At 45.7% G+C, this 18,956-nt stretch overlaps 1 protein-coding gene across 11 annotated transcripts in view; it reads left to right on the plus strand.

The window, feature by feature from the left end:
- LOC116946633 (nuclear receptor coactivator 2-like) overlaps positions 1 to 18,956 on the plus strand; it is an 89,231-nt gene that overhangs the window by 38,807 nt on the left and 31,468 nt on the right. For all 11 annotated transcript variants that reach the window (XM_032961732.2, XM_032961737.2, XM_032961734.2 and 8 more), the window contains 5 exons: positions 9,560 to 9,668; positions 11,218 to 11,396; positions 16,702 to 16,802; positions 18,028 to 18,202; positions 18,762 to 18,941. In XM_032961732.2, the coding sequence (XP_032817623.1) occupies positions 9,580 to 9,668; positions 11,218 to 11,396; positions 16,702 to 16,802; positions 18,028 to 18,202; positions 18,762 to 18,941 (724 nt within the window). In that variant the 5' untranslated portion in view covers positions 9,560 to 9,579. The remainder of the gene's footprint in view (positions 1 to 9,559; positions 9,669 to 11,217; positions 11,397 to 16,701; positions 16,803 to 18,027; positions 18,203 to 18,761; positions 18,942 to 18,956) is intronic.

The raw sequence follows: 18,956 nt of genomic DNA on the forward strand, positions 1-18,956 counted from the left end.
GTATAAAAGACACCTGTCCACAGAATCAATCAATCAGATTCCAAACTCTCCACCATGGCTAAAACCAAAGAGCTCCCTAAGGATGTCAGGGAAAAGATTGTAGACCTACACAAGGCTGGAATGGGCTACAAGACCATTGCCAAGCAGCTTGCTGAGAAGGTGACAACAGTTGGTGCGATTATTCGCAAATGGAAGAAACACAAAAGGACTATCAATCTCCCTCGGCCTGGGGCTCCATGCAAGATCTCACCTTGTAGAGTTGCAATGATCATGAGAACGGTGAGGAATCAGCCAGAACTACACGGGGGGGATCTTGTCAATGATCTCAAGGCAGCTGGGACCATAGTCACCAAGAAAACAATTGGTAACACACTATGCCGTGAAGGACTGCAATTCTGCAGCACTAGCAAGGTCCCCCTGCTCAAGAAAGCACATATACATGCCTGTCTGAAGTTTGCCAATGAACATCTGAATGATTCAGAGGACAACTTGGTGAAAGTGTTGTGGTCAGATGAGACCAAAATGGAGCTCTTTGGCATCAACTCAACTCGCCGTGTTTGGAGGGGGTGTTTTTCTGCTAAGTGGACAGGACAACTTCACCGCATCAAAGGGACGATGGACGGGGCCATGTACTGTCAAATCTTGGGTGAGAACCTCCTTCCCTCAGCCGGGTCATTGAAAACGGGTCGTGGATGGGTATTCCAGCATGACAATGACTCAAAACACACGGCCAAGGCAACAAAGGAGTGGCTCAAGAAGAAGCACATTAAGGTCCTGGAGTGGCCTAGCCAGTCGCCAGACGTTAATCCCATAGAAAATCTGTGGAGAGAGCTGAAGGTTCGAGTTGCCAAACGTCAGCCTCGAAACCTTAATGACTTGGAGAAGATCTGCAAAGAGGAGTGGGACAAAATCCCTCTTGAGATGTGTGCAAACCTGGTGGCCAACTACAAGAAACGTCTGACCTCTGTGATTGCCAACAAGGGTTTTTGCTACCAAGTACTAAGATCCTCCCGTGTAGTTCTGGGCTGATTCCTCACCGTTCTCATGATCATTGCAACTCTTCGAGGTGAGATCTTGCATGGAGCCCCAGGCCGAGGGAGATGGACAGTTCTTTTATGTTTCTTCCATTTGCGAATAATCGCACCAACTGTTGTCCCCTTCTCACCAACCTGCTTGGCAATGGTCTTGTAGCCCATTCCAGCCTTGTGTAGGTCTACAATCTTGTCCCTGACATCCTTGGAGAGCTCTTTTGTCTTGGCCATGGTGGAGAGTTTGGAATCTGATTTATTGATTGCTTCTGTGGACAGGTGCCTTTTATACAGATAATAAGCTGAGATTAGGAGCACTCCCGTTAAGAGTGTGCTCCTAATCTCAGCTCGTTACCTGTATAAAAGACACCTGGGAGCCAGAAATCTTTCTGATTGAGAGGGGGTCAAATACTTATTTCCCTCATTAAAATGCAAATCAATTTATAACATTTTTGACATGCGTTTTTCTGGATTTTTTTGTTATTCTGTCTCTCACTGTTCATATAAACCTACCATTAATATTATAGACTGATCATTGCTTTGTAAGTGGGCAAACATACATAATCAGCAGGGGATCAAATACTTTTTTCCCCTCACTGTAGGTCAACAGCATAATTGTAAAGTTTATCGGCTACATTTTTATAACAATAGCAGTAAATTATTGATCTGTATTATAGCCATCTCACTGCCATTGTATTGTGTGTGTTGTTTGCTTTTGGTGGTGGAATTGTGGCATAGTGGTTGGCTCGCTGCTCTTCCAAAACCCAGTTACTCTAGTTCATTTTCCTGGCCACGACCAACATGAGTGTCGATTAATGTCTGGAATTGTTGCTGGGCCTTAATCCTAAGTCGACTCAGCCTTAAAATTATAACCTGATGTGGAGTTAAAAATAAGCACTGGGGAAACAAAGGTGGTCGTGCGTGGTGCTGGCGATATCACCCCCATGCAAACTTTAATAGCTGCTCACCAACAGTACTTTAGTCAGTCTATTCAAAACTGCACAGGAGATCGGTGTGTTTTTTGATATTCCAGGTATTTGATCAAGTTTTGCCCTCCGATGTCATTTCGGATTGTAACAGCGGGTGTTCGGCACGATGTCCGACGTTTCGCTCTACGTGCTGGGAGCTTCATGAAGTGAAGAGTGAAAGGAAATGATGACGCTCCCAACAAGTGGCGCAAAACGTCGGAGATCATCGTGCCAAAAATCACGTAGCAGTTCCAACCAGAAAACACGTCGGTGATCCACACGGCACAACCACGAAAACCTCCGCAGAAACCTCCGCCGCCGTCGTATTTAATGAAGTTAGCATGTGCACGCCGGGCGAGAGCCACCGTATTTGATGTTCGACCTTGTGGCCGGCCGTGTGTTTGCTCCTCTGTTGGTCGAGTGCCTCTGTTTGCTTTTCTTCTTCACTGGATGTGCTGCTGCTTGATGGACTCTTCCCCTGACAAGATCACATGGAGCGTGATGATGATGATGAATCAATCGGCTTTAAAAGTATACTCTAGTGGGCCCCAAAGCTTTATTTTCATCTTTATATTTTTTAAAGTGCCGTTTGTTTCCCCGTCGGCTATTTCTCTGGTGTGGTGGAAGTAGGAGGCTGGTATTTGCATGGAAAATAGGCAGCGCACACCGCAGTGTAAACGTTTAGTTGCGTTTGTCAAATATTGACTGGGCCGTAAAAACAAACAACGGTTAAAAGATTTTTCAAATTGTTTCATGCTACTGTGGGGTGTGTAGACGGTGACACGGAGGTGATTTAGCCTTCAGCCATCAATTCCAATGGTCCAAACTCGTTCTGTAGATATAGCAAGTTGTTCCACTTCATCATCTGCTTTTTTAATATCTTTTTTTCTAAACAAAAAAAAGCGATGCCCAATCCTTGTGAGCGATACGTACATATATCATCGTCGTCTTCATCTACCATCAACCCCATCGTTGGATGAAGGCCCTCCCCAAGCCGTCGCCATCTCTCACGATCCCGCGACGTCATAATTCACAAAGCACGTAAACACACACGATCGGATTCCGTCGCTCCATCTCTTCAGTTCGACGTGCTCTCTGTATATAGCGCGTTATGTATAACCTTTGCGAGCAGACCAGCGATTGCCGAGACGGTCACGTTTTCCAGGGAGACACAGGAGAATACAGTATGCATGACGGCTTGTATGATGATGCTGTATTAAGCTGCGCCGATACGTTCATACAGACGCACGCACGCATAATACTGTGCTTTGTGCACGTCCCTATGGACCCCACTGCTAAAAATAATGGTTTACTCCCCTGTGATGAAGCAATACTCGTGCCCTGAGTGGCCCAGCCCGAGTGGGAAATAAATAAAAAGGGAAAAAAGCATGAGGATACATGTTTTTATTTTAACTATCGCAACGCCGTGGCGTCGGGAGTGGGGGGACGTATGGCACCGTGAATTCTTACGGGCTTTCCGTCTCGTCAGTCGGGAATCTGTGCCGATGTCACAACCCCTTGAGCTCTTAGCATCATCAGCAAACAAGGGAGACAAGCTTGTAATCTGCCCTCTCTGTTTATCTGCAAAAAGGTTATTTTAATATCTCTCCAGTGATTAGCTCTGTTCGATCAAAACAAGTTAGTTTCAAGGTCCAAACCAATATTCTTCCTCGGCTGCAGCAATACTTGAAAATGCATTGAATTTTTGTTTTAGCGACAAGACAGCAGTTAATTAATTTTCTATATTTGAAAGACTATATAAAAAAATTTTTTAAGCAGTATTACTATTTGAAGAAAATTGACAGCGGTACTCATCTGTGCGTAGGCAATACTTGGCCTGTGATGTGTGTTTCGGGTTTCCATGCGCGCTGTTCTGCCGGTCGTATGTAAGCGCTTGCGTCGTTATTTTCGACTAAGGCACTTCATGCACGGAAGTAGCCAGACTCCCGACGCCAGGTGGGGCCACATGCTGCAAATGACCCCCTTTTCTGCCAATAAATTACAACCTCCGCAGCAGTCGTGCAGTGTGCGAGCACACCGAGCCAAATACCCTGCCTCTGTGTTTTCCCCTGGCCGACAGCTCTTCCCTCCTCTCGGTTTTCAATTTGCTCGGCCCCCTGTTTGTTGCAAATGCAGCCCCTCGCCTCTAAATATCCGAGGGACGGCAGCGCTGGCGGTGGATATATCCGCAGTCCGCGTTGTGGTATTCATGCGCAGAGTGGCTCACCTTTATTTGTTTGCAAAATTGCACGAGCTTGTCAAACGTTAAAGGTGCAGTCCTGCAATTGCTTGCTCACGCCATTGCTGGTGGAAGGGCTCCCGTGGAAGGGCCTCCACTTGAGGGAGCTCTTAGAGTGCCCTCTCTAGATGGTACGTTGGCCGACTCGTTCACTCTGGCCAGACATCTTGGAAGAGGTGGAAATGCCCGACCCATATTTTACCCCACTGCACGCAACCTACCGATAAACATTGTATTAATTTAAACTGCTGGAGGGATTTAAGAAATGTGCCATTGTTCCAGCTGCCGTTCCTGAGGATCGGATGGAGCGATCGACTTCTGGATTGCAACTGCAGCGTGCTAACCATTACATCACGGCGGCTGTTGCTCGGCAATTAAGATTCGTGGTCGCTCATCAAAGCTCAGAATGTCGTTCCAGCCACGTCACCAAAGAAAAAGGGTGACCGCTGGATTGGCGAGATATTAACGAAGGCTGACGTTGCATGATTAATTGCTTCGTGGCAACACCTAAAACGAGACGCGCATTGTTATAATTGTATTCATTGCAGACGCTATGATTAAATTGGCATTTAAAAGCCCCTTGATGAATGAGGCTCAATCGGGGAAAGCTTATTAAGCAAGAACATTACTGTGATGGACTCCTCTGAGTTTGGTGCTGCATTAACTTGTTTTTCCCGAGATTGGTTATTTACCATTAATATTAACGGCGATGGATAGTGGTACGCAGATTGCCGATTGCCTAATGCATCACAATAGGAGGCCTCTTAATTGTGCGCGTAGGGAACAGCTGCACAATGCACAGTTGCCATTTGCTGTTGAGCAAACATTAAGCCAATTTTGGGACGCAGATATTAACACCACTGTTGATGTTGCAGCAGCAGTAGCAAGGCACAGCTGCCACCCGCACCAGCGCACGTTCGTGTTCATTGTCTCATTCGTGCAGAGGAAACATTTGGCCCAAGCCGTATCGTTGATGCGAAATTGGGAATTGACATGTTTTGTGGTACCTTGAGTACTAATAATATGGGTATAACGATGCATTGATTCGACACAAACAATTCGATACATTCGCTTATAACTGCCTTTTTATAATAAACCAAATATATAATAAGTGACATTTCGGGCAACGGCCCTTCATAGCAACATAAGTCGAGATAAAGTTAAGGGTGGGAGACTGCACTTCATGCCGTGGGGCCTGATGATTATTAAACGTAAGAAATGTCCGACCAGGTTTTCAATTGGCATATGATTAGTTACTTAATAGGAGCTGCCGAGTAGCAGACAACCCCTTCAATAATTTATCAGGGTATTACTTAATCTAATTTATATCAAAAAGTAGAATTATAAAATGTTTCTGGCACTTTGGATTGTTGGAAGAATTGATCTTGTGATAACGAGGCAAGATCCACCCAGCAATTTAAATAAAAGGAATTCAGCTGCCCTGCATTCCTGAGGCAGATACGTTTTAGGAATAAACTGAGGTGGTACGCATATGAAATACGAATTAAGAAATTTTAACTTAAAAGGTGTTAAGTTTTGTCTGGTTTTGATTAGCCAATCAATTTTGATTCTTAAGCGCACTATATATTCATTCATCAGATCACGTGTGTAAGATTAATTCTTGAGTTCATGATGCATGCACAGAATTACGCGTAAAATATGCATCTGTCTTTTTTCCCCCGATTCGGATGTTCGTATATGCAATCGCTTCACCAGACCCCACCAGCCGCGAGAGGTGCAACTTTTACCACTAAATGAGATAAGAATCAATTCTCAAATCGAGACAATTGAATTACGATCAGAATAATCTTACCGCTAGTTTTTGTTGCCCTTCGTAAATTGGCACTCGTTGATCGTGTTCTGGTTTACCAAAAAAAATCTCTTTTGCCAAACCAAACCCAACTCTCCTGTGCATGTAATCTCTTTGCCAAAGTAACCAACCTAATTCCCCTGTAACTGAAGTGGGTCACCAACTTACGTTCCACTTCCACCGTGTCCCAAGGCAGCCTACTGGGATGGCTTTGCATGGTGTTTTAGGAGAAAAGGGAAATAACTGGGCAATAATTAATTATATATTTTTTGCACTCCATGAGAGAAGCGGCGGGTGTTATCGCTCGATAAAGGAGCTGCCCTCGATGTGTGGTTTCCGCCATCCCAAAAGCATGCGATGGGACCCGGCGATTTGCTACCTTGCATCGTAAGATACTTCCTGAACACGCCTGCATACGAGTGGCCCCTCGCCTCACCATTTGCTAATTTGCAAATGCCGCTGCATCGATTGTGAGTGGCTGCCGAGTGTGGATACGTTATACTGTGCAACTTGCATCTGATAAGGTACGTTTGAGGTCCTGAAATGATTATAGCCGAATTATTGTTTCCGTTTGTGTCTTGCAAACTGTGCCAACGATGTGAAAATGTATGCACCGATTGCGTTCTCATTGGACGTGCTGACTGGCGGAGCCGTAATTGGTTTTGCTGAGCAGTGGTTGACGATGGGTGGCTATTTGGTAGAGCGAGCGGCTCGCAACTCGGAAAGGTTGCCAGTTCAAATCCTGGTTTTGGGGGGGTTGACTCAGCCCATCATCCCTCCAGGGTCGATAAAACAAGTGCCACTTTTTGGGGAAACCCGAACTACCCCCCCACACCCCCCCATAATATGGATTTTTACCGTTCGCTCAGGGCTGGTAAACTATGGACGAGCACTGCCTCGATGCTCATTTGTGCAGGAAATAACTTTTACTTGACTATATATGTCTGCCTATTAGTTTCAACCTTTCACTATTACGCCATTGCTGCTACAGCGCTATGAAATTCAACATTGAGATGCCTTAGAGTGGTTCTGAGAACGATGTTGTGTCACGGGTACTTTATGGGATTCTTTGCGGCTTCAACACGCTGTTGTTCGGTTCTCCACTCCGCTGGTTCTGAGAAGGCCAGGCAGTTTACAAAGGGTCTGCAGGTCGGATCCACAGGGCAACTTGCCTGGGGGGCCGTGTAGACGGCTCACGCTCTTAGTTTTCCGGGTATGGCCAGTGTGTAGGAAAGGAAATGATGTGTGGAAAGTTTCTTGTGCTCGTTGGTAAAAGACAAAAAAAATTGTGGGAGAGAAAAAAAATCATACATCCTGTTGTCAACGTGTTCTGCGTTTTGTTTTTTTCTCACTTTTTACAATTTGCATGAATTCTTTAGTTTAGGGAATTTACTTATTTTGTAGGTGTCCTTTTGTTGTTGTTGGTGGTTAAGGTGCATGTGTTCTGGCGCTTAATCGCAGTAGTTGTAATCCATGGTGACTGAGGCTTTGTGCGTTGATGAAATGCCATTGGTTAAAATGTTGAATGTCAGAAGAATATGTTGAGACACTTGGCGTTTGTAGTACAGTATTACAAAAAAAATGCCTGCCAGGGCCACACTGCTCATCAGACTCGTAAAATTCAACACTGGTTTAATAGTTTTGTCTGTTTAAACAGATTGCTGCTGAAAATTAAAATATTAGTTCAGTCGGCTGATGGAGCGCAATTGTAAAATGTCTTGCATGTTGTGAAACGGATCCTGATATGTTTGTGTGTTGAGCAAACTTCCCTCGGGGGAGGGGGGGTTGTTTTGAGAAAAAAAAGTTTAATTTAAGAAGTTAGGTCTTTGTGAACTCATGTCATAACAAGTTCACAGATCATTTGGGTTTTATTGAAAATGTAAATATCAAGTGTGATTATCTCTAACGTAAATCAGCCTGAGCCTTGTATGAATTACGTGACTTCTGTGACCACACCCACTCTGAATCCTTCCCCCTCTCGCTGCCGCCCTCCGTGAAAACAGACGCCGCTCCGTGCAGCAGCGTCTCGAGGCCTTTTTAACTTTCCTCTTCCTCATCCTAATCTCTCCCTGACCCCCTTTGCTCCCGTTTCCCAATTCCTTTTCCCACTCTTTCTCTCTCCCATCTCCAATTCCTTTACCATGTTCCCATGCATTACATCCTCGACTCTCCCGTGGAGTGCCACGAGTTTAAATGGTTTATGCTCCTCCGCTTCCAAGATGTTTTGACTACCCGCTCATTTAATAAACTAAGCTTTGCATTTGCACATGACTAATTGCGAGCGGCGCGATGATGCATCAGTTGACGAGTGAATATTTATGAATCGCTCATGTCAGGAGGGAAGCCAGTGTTTTTCAATTATTAAATCGGTACATTTGTTTGGCTCCTGCATTCGCCACAATGTAAAAAAATAATCCTGACAATTCATCAAATCTCTAGCTCGTGTGGGTGTATCAGTACAGCCATGGTAATTCCACTGCTGTATTAAAACACCTGGGATGCTGCCGTGGTGCATTGGGTTAGCACACTGGACTTGCCAATCTGCAGTTTGCCAGTTCCGTTCGATCTCCCTGAATGGAGTTGAAACAATGTGTGAGTTTCTTAAATTGTACCTTTTCCTACTGAAACACTTTATTAAACAAATTATTTGGTCGTCCTCTGTTGACAGTCGTGCACAAGGACAATTTTAAAACTCAATACATGCATCATTAGCATTGCCTTTAAAGTAAAAAAAAATAGGGCGATGTTTCAGCCAATGACTCTTCAGAGCACATTTCCTGTTCAGACACTTATTGACGAATGTGAGTTGTTTGTTGTTAAATGCTTACTTCTACTTTCTACACGTGTTATAAAAAAACACACTGAACCTCCAGCAAAGTTCAGAGCTTTAAAACAAAGCATACTTGTTTAAAAAATGACAATTGCCACTGCCATTGCTCAAGGGAGCTATCCTCTTTTGCTGCTTAATTAAAGCCTCTGAGTACACAGACGATTGTGCAATCTGATTTGCTCCACTTGTCCCGACTGACAGCGGCACGTGGCAGACGATGTCTGCCGAGCAACACCTTAGACGGCCTTGTCCGATGGCACTCGACCTGGGCCTCGGAGGTCTCCTTTACGCCTCTTCCACTGGCATATCTGAGCCGTGCCATCAAGAGGAGGAGGCCCTCTTAGTAACCAGTGGTTTTGCCATTTGGCTACTCGCTGAGCTGCGCCAGAACCAATCTCAAACTGTAGTCTCACGAGACATCTGAATCTGCTCGGGGAGCCAAGCAGGAGTCAGGAGCGGGTCCAATCGTTTTCGTTAAAAGAGACCCGTTCGTCATGTGTGACGTTGGCGGCGGCGGCGGCAGGGCTCAGGTCACTGCAGTGGACAAAAATGGCGCTGTCCCTCTTGAGCCGCTCCGGGGGCTGGCTCGGCACGGCCCTGGCGTGGCTTGGTTGTGTGGTGGAAAAAGAGGTGCTCGCGGATGACTCTCTGAAAGTGGTGTGACCTGTTGTGGTGTGTGTTCAGGTGGTGAGCACCGCGGAGACATGAGTGGCCTCGGGGACGGCTCGTCGGAGCCTCCCACTGGGGATTCGCGCAAACGCAAAGGCTCCTCGTCCTCGCCGCAAGAGCACATGTAAGGGCCACTCATGATCATCATCAAGCCGTTGCCGACGTACTGTTGTGTACGAAGGCCTTTGCATGCCGTCGCCATGCCCCCACTGTGCAGTGCTGCTTCCGTCCGTCTCGTTGCAGCACAAGAGTTGATCTCATCGCTCCCATCTCCATTGTGGTCGTTGTCTCGGGCAGAGTAGGCCACGCATTAATGGAATAGGCCAAACGTCTAAATGAAGGATTCTTCTTTAAAATAATATTGCAACTTGTTGAAGCTTTCTTGTGTAAATGAAATTAATTGTTGTGTTTTAACGTGTATATTGCTTAGCACCTTGGGTTAGCCAGTGTCGTTTGACATTGACATTTTTGATTCCTTGCACTATAAGAAGAGAGGTCTCTTTTCTTGACACATTGAACACCGTGGCTGTTACTAAATGGCCTGCATATCTCATTATGAGCCAGCAAAATAATTCCCATTGTATAGGATATATGTTTAATGTTCAACTAACCACAAAAAGACAAAGATCCCCCATGTAGACGTTAGCAGACTGTTGGGGCAAGTGCTGTTAGCTTGCGCTTATGAAGGCCGGCACGGCGTGTGGCCAATACCACTCGGCCACCTTTGTCTCGCCAGTGCTAATCTTTACACATCACACCAGGTACTTATTTGGGGCCGGGTCGACCTAGGAGAAGCCCATGATTGGTTCGGATTATCGTCACTGATCTTGGCCGTGAGCAGGAAGCAAACTTAGGTCGCCGGGTTCTTGGCGCAGCACGCTGATCGCTGCGCTACCGCTCCTGACTTGACGAGTAAGCTATGGCATGGGATATTGTTTGCATAAAACTTGTGATTGTATAAAATAATTTCTGATGGAAAGAGATCGTGACACTGCCCTCCTTTCCCTTTTGTATATGCGGCTGACAGTAGTTCGATATTGTACGCAGAAAGGGTAAATGTCAAAGGTGATGTTCGTTTTTAAAAGCAGAACTATGTCACATGATACGTGTGTTTTAAGTTTTCCAAGGAAAATCGTTGGGGTCATGTTGAGTATCTCTAGATGGGAGTGAGTTTCAGTTTGTTTTGGAGAGTTGCTGTTTGTTCTACCATCCACTCACAATAGGTGTTTACCTAGTGCTTGATAACGGCACTTCTTGGTAATCCAAAGAAGTATATACAAGACACTTAAGCGTGTGCAGTGTCTGATGGCATTTATTTTTGATTCGTAAAAAAAAAAACAGCCTTTGGTTAATATAAGTGATCTAGGCTTCGGCTTAGAATAATGCATGTCCTTTGCAATTAACTTGTTGTAATGCTCTCAAACTAAGGGTTGCCAGTCCTGCCAAAATTGACTATGGAGTGCATATCTAGAGAAGGCCAAAGTAACAGAAGCAGACAAAATCAGAGCGTTCCGAGGCCACTATTGGATGTGGATAACTGGGGAGAGGAAGAAATGCAAGAAAATCGGGGCAGGCCATGTCCCAGTATTGGGAGGTTACTGGACGGTGGCTGATCGCAGTACGGACGGTACGTTGCGTGTGTGTGTGTGGCTCCGCTGTGTGGGTGGCAACAGGCTGGGATGGCCCGCGGAAAAGCGTCGACGCGAGCAGACGAGCCGCTACATCGAGGAGCTCGCAGAGCTCATCTCGGCCAACATGGGTGACATCGACGGGCTGGGAGTGAAGCCGGACTCGTGCGCCGTCCTGCGCGAGACCGTCAGCCAGATCCGGCAAATCAAGCAACGCGAGCAAGGTATGTCGCGGCTCGCGGCGACCGCTCGGCAACGCGGGGGAGGAGTTGGTACATAGTAGGGTGGCCCGTGATCAAATCAAATCCTCCATGAGCAGTACACGTGCTATTTTGCGTCGCTGTTACAGCATAATGCGATAGCGAAAGCGCTACATTTCAAAGTCATCTGCGGTAACTTCTCAGTGGGTGATGTTTGTATGCGGTTTAAACATTTTTAGGCCATTTCTGAGTCATTTACCAAATTTTGGCTGGTGTTTTAAGCGTGATGCGCCAAACACGGCAGAAGGTGCATACTTTTTGGTTAAGTATTAATCAGGGTGGTGGCCGGACCCAACAAGTGACGCAGCAAGTGACAAAGATGCTACTGCACGGCCATGTAGCTGCTAGGCCATCGCAATATGGGGATACTATAATACATACATTCAAGGTCTTATGTATTTTGAACTTCTTTTGCACAGTACATAGCCATCCGCGCTAATCGGAGGTGTGGGGAGGTCCATAAAGAGTGGGGTCATTCCATAAATCTTGGGCACGAAGCAGGGTTGATGCTGTACAGAATAGGGCACGTCGACAGCCGCCGTGTAGTGTGAAATATTTGCGTGAAAATTTATGTATCATATAGAAGCTTACAAATGTATTTCACAGTAATCGTATTGGTACACTCATGTGGACATCCCAGCGACAGCAGGAGGCTGATGGCAAGCGCCTCCGAATTTGTCGTTCGCTCTAGTAAAATGGGTTGCTTAAGGCTTGACGATTTCTCGCATGATACAAATAACGGTTGTGGCTTCGCTACATCCTGCCATGAAGTATGTGAACCCCCTAGAACCCCATGATGGAGCTAGCTGGTCATGTCACGTGCACCATGAACAATCTCATCCCGGCAGCTGAACTCTGCTTTCTTCATGAGACCGTTTTTGTGACTTGCACAGTGCGAGTGCTCTCTGTCTGTCTCTCTCTCTCGGGCATGCCACTGCACGCGTGGTGCCGCCACCTTGATCACCTTCAAGGAAAGTACGAGCACTTATGACCATAGTAAATGAGATATCAGATGAGAGTTTCATGGTAAACACAGTAGGTGATGCTTCCTTGGTGTAATGGTTAGCACGCTGACTTTGGTTCACCCGGCGGTATAAATGGATATGCCACAGTTCGTCGATCGGCATGTCCGTGTGGGGCGAGTCATTTGTGGGTCGAGACTCTCTTCCAAAACATTTGGCCAGCATGGAAGAGGAGGAAAAGTACCCTCGCGATGGCCTCTCTAGAGGTCTCTCTATTGGAGGCCCTTCCTCCAGCAGTGGTGTGATGGGTGTGAGAAAGCACACCACTGTTGGTAGCTATTCTACCTATAGAAAAAATATGGGAGGTGTTTTAGTAAAATGTGTCATCTTGGCAGTGGGAAAAAAAACCGAAATAATTGTTTATGAAAATGACGTCTTTTGGCTACATCTTTGTGTAGGGGAAACACTGTTGACCTCTTCACAAGCCATATATAACTTACTATCGCAGTGGGAAGAAAATAAACAATTAAAGTTAAAGACAAAAACAAGAAAAATAATAGTAAAAAAAAATAATATCCCCCATCAAGAACAAAGCGGTGTTCTAAAGGTTGTATTTTAAGCTGAAGAAGCCATCGTGAATTATTAAAAGCTGATTATGTAACGGTGTTGCCGTGACATTTTCTGACGTCAAAGGGACGGCGGCGCTATGCAGTACTTGCGGGCGGGCACTGGTCGATGTTTTGGCATCGAGCGTTCCTTCTCGTTATTTTGTTTGATTTGTGCCGCCACGTTGGTTTTCTTCGTTAATGAACCGCCCTCGAATGTGTTTTGCCACCGAAGGTGCAAGAGGGACAACAAACTCTCGCTTTCAGGGACTGGCACCTGCGGAGCGCCTCGGCAAATATTCCGTTCAGCAGATGAAAAAAAATGGGCCTATTGCGTAAAACGAATCGTAAATAATATTATTAATAATAATAATTGAACCGCTTGCAAACCAGATGCTGGTGGACATAGCGGTTGAAGCTTTGAATCGTCATGTTGTTTATGAAAGGCAACGGTCTAATTTGATGCCACCACCAGTTCCTTGGCCAAATTGCCGTTTTCCGGTGGCTGGTTGCGGTGGCTGCCTTTCCCAGTTGGTAATTAATCTGTGGCTTTCTGTGCCGCGCACTGTGCTCATCCATGTTGAATCTGACATTGCTGGAGGCACAATCTTACATAATCTGGCGTTTGTTCCCTAAATTATTTTTAATGGGTCGAGCAATGGCACAGCGATTAGTGCTGCACTACGAACTGGGCGACCTGAGTACGATTGTAACCCATGTGATTTGTGAGCTGGCTTGCTGGGGGTGGGCCTCCCCAACCCCCCACCCCGACTCCCCCACCTTCGCCATCTCACACTGCCCTGGGTGGTGAAATATTGTCAAACTCCCACGTGACTGACACGAAATGTGGAGGCCTTCATCCAGTAGTTGTTTGACAAAGGGCTGTAAACGGTTGTCATTTTTATAGTTATTTCATAGCTTGTTTTAGCCTCCAGAAGTGCTCTCCATAGCTCCCTCTAGTTGAGGCTGTTTTGCCAGCAGTGACATGAGCAAGTAGTTGCAGGGCTGCACCTTTATTTGCTGTATGTTATTGACTTCCAGTCGGGTTATGTGAGAAGTATGAGTTTTGTTTTACTGTCACGTCCGAGAGCATGTATAATCAACGTACACCCATTTCCTGGGTGTTACGTTGATTGTACATGTTCTGCGGTAATTTTTCACGTTTTTGCTAAGTTGCACATTTTAAATAACGCACAATGCACAAGTATGCCGCGTCTCAGGATCTGAAATAGCGAACTTCACAAGTAATGCAGAACTGTGTTACTGTTGTGTATGTGAAGGTATTTGGTTTGCTAATTGTTGTAGAAATTGAACAAACATTTAGTTTTGATTTAAAGCTTTCGTGACTGCAGTAATTCATATTCTTAGTTTTTTCGGTAAAGTCACGTTGAAGAGAAACAACAAAATAACAAAATATATATAAAACAATAAAAAATTCTCACGACGTTTCGACCATAACTCAAACGGTCATCATCAGGTGTGTCGGTTTGCATAAATTTATTTTGAAAACGGCATATTTATTTATATATATAAAAATAACGTTTGCGTCACGCGCAACGATGGCAGTTTGCCAGGACTAGTCCATCTATTTTTTGAAAAGAGGAGGGGGGAGACGAAATTTGTTTTTATGTATGCTGTCTGAAAGGCACTGTAAGCGTGAACAATCAATCAAGAACTGAAATGATTTATCAAATCTTTCCAATGATTGCTAAGATAGAATCCATCTTCTCGGTTGAAATTGTCTCTGTGTTTGTATATGTGGATAGCCTCATGAACGAATCTCTCATGGAAGCCAGATGGCTTACAAAGAACCTCCGTCTTGGAAAAGTCAATGGCATGTGAGCCTACTGAATTAGAACAATGATCTGCTACGGCCGAGGTGTTGGTCCTACCGTGTTTAAGGTCTGCTTTATGTTCACGAATGCGGTCCGAGATATGGCGTTTGGTTTCTCCAATGTAACTACTACCACAGAGGCAACTTAGTTTGTAGACACCAGGGTATTGTATGTCCGGAATCACATCTTTTACAGACGGAACCAGATCACGGATTTTATGTAATGTGTTGAAACGGACCTGGATCTTGTGTTTATTCAAGATTTTGGAGATCTTTTTTGTGATCCCAGCAATGTAGGGTAAAGTGATGGTTTTGAAAGGCTCCTCAAGAGGGTTCTTCTTCATGGTTTGAGTGATAGCTTTGCGGATTGTATAGTCGGAGTAACCATTAGCCCTAAGAGCTTGGTGTACGTGCTTGAGTTCACTGCTTATGTGTTCCTGGTCGGATATGCATTGGGCTCTATGATACAGAGTCTTGATGAGAGAATTCTTCTGTGATGGAAGTCGAAATAGATGGCAAGATACCTTTTTTGGATGTCCTAATTAAAAAGAGACCTGATGGTTCAATGAGCCACTCTGTCTACAGGAAAGCTACCCATACGGATGCTTATCTGAAACCGGATTCCCACCACCATCCATCACAGAAGAATTCTCTCATCAAGACTCTGTATCATAGAGCCCAATGCATATCCGACCAGGAACACATAAGCAGTGAACTCAAGCACGTACACCAAGCTCTTAGGGCTAATGGTTACTCCGACTATACAATCCGCAAAGCTATCACTCAAACCATGAAGAAGAACCCTCTTGAGGAGCCTTTCAAAACCATCACTTTACCCTACATTGCTGGGATCACAAAAAAGATCTCCAAAATCTTGAATAAACACAAGATCCAGGTCCGTTTCAACACATTACATAAAATCCGTGATCTGGTTCCGTCTGTAAAAGATGTGATTCCGGACATACAATACCCTGGTGTCTACAAACTAAGTTGCCTCTGTGGTAGTAGTTACATTGGAGAAACCAAACGCCATATCTCGGACCGCATTCGTGAACATAAAGCAGACCTTAAACACGGTAGGACCAACACCTCGGCCGTAGCAGATCATTGTTCTAATTCAGTAGGCTCACATGCCATTGACTTTTCCAAGACGGAGGTTCTTTGTAAGCCATCTGGCTTCCATGAGAGATTCGTTCATGAGGCTATCCACATATACAAACACAGAGACAATTTCAACCGAGAAGATGGATTCTATCTTAGCAATCATTGGAAAGATTTGATAAATCATTTCAGTTCTTGATTGATTGTTCACGCTTACAGTGCCTTTCAGACAGCATACATAAAAACAAATTTCGTCTCCCCCCTCCTCTTTTCAAAAAATAGATGGACTAGTCCTGGCAAACTGCCATCGTTGCGCGTGACGCAAACGTTATTTTTATATATATAAATAAATATGCCGTTTTCAAAATAAATTTATGCAAACCGACACACCTGATGATGACCGTTTGAGTTATGGTCGAAACGTCGTGAGAATTTTTTATTGTTTTATATATATTTTGTTATTTTGTTGTTTCTCTTCAACGTGACTTTACCGAAAAAACTAAGAATATAAACATTTAGTTATTTAAACAGATTCCATGTTTTTTTAACACAGTGCCAGGATAAAACAAAAATCTGTTTATACAGTGGTGAAATTACAGGATAGCTTCTGCATTGCTTAAAATATTTGATAAATTACATAAATCCACGCATTTATTGTGTGTATTAGGATCTTAAATAGCAAATATCACAAATAACCAAATACACGCGGGCAAGTTGCGTCAGACATAGCCACTCACATTTTTATGTGTTCGCATTTATGTTTTCAGAGAAAAATGCTGCCTTCCACGGTGACGTCCAGCAGTCTGACGTGTCCTCCAGTGGCCAGAGCGTCATTGAAAAGGAGGCCCTGGGTCCTCTGCTCCTTAAGGTGAGCGGCCACCACTTAAGCTTCAATTTATAGGGAGGGGAGGGGAATATATGTATAAATATGGGGATTGGCCACACTTCCCAGTACAGTCTGTTCTGCTATTGCGTGTGTGCTGTTCATAACGCAAATTGTATATAACGCGGTTAATGTATTTGGGAACACATTTTTATCATTACGCGGATGGGAATCGCATATAACGCGATTGAGTGAACGGAACTACGTCGCGCGAGTAGGAATAAGCACTTGTACGGCTGCTACCCACCTGCATCAGTCTTTGTTCAGCCTGCATACGCATCTCACGTGCTATCGCGGATTGTGCTTTACCCTATATGACAGTATTTAGTGTAAATCGATTTTTACATAGTGCGCAATGGCTGCATTATAGGAGAACAAACTGCATAGGACCACAGAGCTTGGGCAATTGTTAGCGCCGGTTTTGGCTGCCTTCAATCTTGCCTGTGGTTTACCCCGCGCCTCCAATGCGAAAGCTGTGCGTGTGAGATTCTGCAGCGTTCTGAGATGCGTTTGCATGAAATATGTTACATTATTATTGTGACAAAGCAGTTGCTCTTGCACGTGCAGCAGCAGCAACGCAGCACGAGAATGGATATATGCACAGTACCTTGAGGTCTCGTGACAACATATGTGTAGACGCCCTTGTATTTTACAACTTTGTAATGAAAAATTACATTAAACAATGATGTTGCCTTCTTTCAATAAGCCAAAGCCTAACATTCCAGAAGGTATCTTAATCTGAAAGACGTTAAAGCTAGGTTTTACAGTACGTGTTTAATCCGTGGCGAGCTGCCGTTGTGTAATGTTTAGCCGCACACTGGACGCGCAATCCAAGAGGTCGCTGGTTCGCTCTCCTGTCACGGAAGTTGAAACAAGAATGCAGCTTTCTTAAATCCCTGTCCCTCTGTCCATCCAGCAGTAAAGATGGGGTACACCACAGTTAGTCACTTCGCAGATTTTGGGGTAAAGCATGGGTACTCCCACCTCTTCCATAACATATGGCTGACATGGAAGAGTAGGCCAAAATGCCTTCTAGAGGTGCTCTCTAAAGCTCTCTCTAGATGGACACTATAGAGGGGCCCTCTCCAAGAGTGTTCTCTGTAGCTGCTTCTGGGGAGGAGGAGGCCCTTCGGCCGGCAGCGGTATTAGCAAGAAATTACAGGGCTGCACCTTGACCTCGAACGTGTGACCGCTGTCCCGCTCCCGGCAGGCACTGGACGCCTTCTTTTTCGTGGTGGATCCGGAGGGGCTGATCGCCTTCGTGTCGGAGAACGTTCAGAACTACCTGGGCTTCACCCAGGAGGAGCTGATGAACAAGGTGGTCTTCAACGTCCTCCACGTGGGCGACCATGCGGAGTTTGTGCGCTCCCTGCCTAAGTCTCAAGGTGAGCGCTCGGGGGGGGGGGGGGGAGGGGGGAAACTGGCATAGTGGCGAGTGATATCTGAACTAGTTCCTGGGGGGGGAGGGGGGGTTCCTTCTCCTCCTCCCCCACCCGTCACCAATCCACATTGGCCAGCATGGTGAAGTATGGTCAAACAACCCGAAGGGATGTTTGCATTGTACAGATTGTACAAAGTGTCATGGTAAAGCGTAACAACTCAAGATAAAATGGGTGTAGGGTTGAAATCTTCGTCTGGGTTCCAATCAGCGAATCATCGCCGACGAGTTGGATTCAGTACCACATTGAGGGGCGTTAAGTGGGTGCTCTATGGATAGACTGGTGTTCCGCGGTCTGCGAAAAAAAAGTTTCAGGGTTGACGGTGCTCTGCGGTTCCATAAAGTTTGGGGACCACTCTTCTAGCGAGTCTCCCAAGAGCTCCCTGTAGCGGGGAGGCCCTTCTGCCAGCAGTGGCGTGAGTGGGCAATCGCAGGCTTGCAACTTTCCCCTTCAGAGCTCGGTAACACGATTCCTCCACTTGTGTCTTTGGACCGTTGTTGTACAGCGAACGGGGTGCCCTGGCCGTGCGACTCGGTCTCGCGCCGCAGCAGCCGCACGTTCAACTGCCGCATGATGGTGCGGCCATGCGCCAGCGTCGCTGGGGCCGCCGGCTCCGAGAGCCACTACGAGATGATGCAGTGCTTCGCCGTGTCCCAGCCGCACGCCATGCAGGAGGAGGGAGAGGGTGAGTGGCAGCGGT

This window comes from Petromyzon marinus, chromosome 27, assembly GCF_048934315.1.
Source record: "Petromyzon marinus isolate PM22_M1 ecotype Great Lakes invasive population chromosome 27, UKy_Petmar_22M1.pri1.0, whole genome shotgun sequence".
Classification (NCBI taxonomy): domain Eukaryota; kingdom Metazoa; phylum Chordata; class Hyperoartia; order Petromyzontiformes; family Petromyzontidae; genus Petromyzon; species Petromyzon marinus.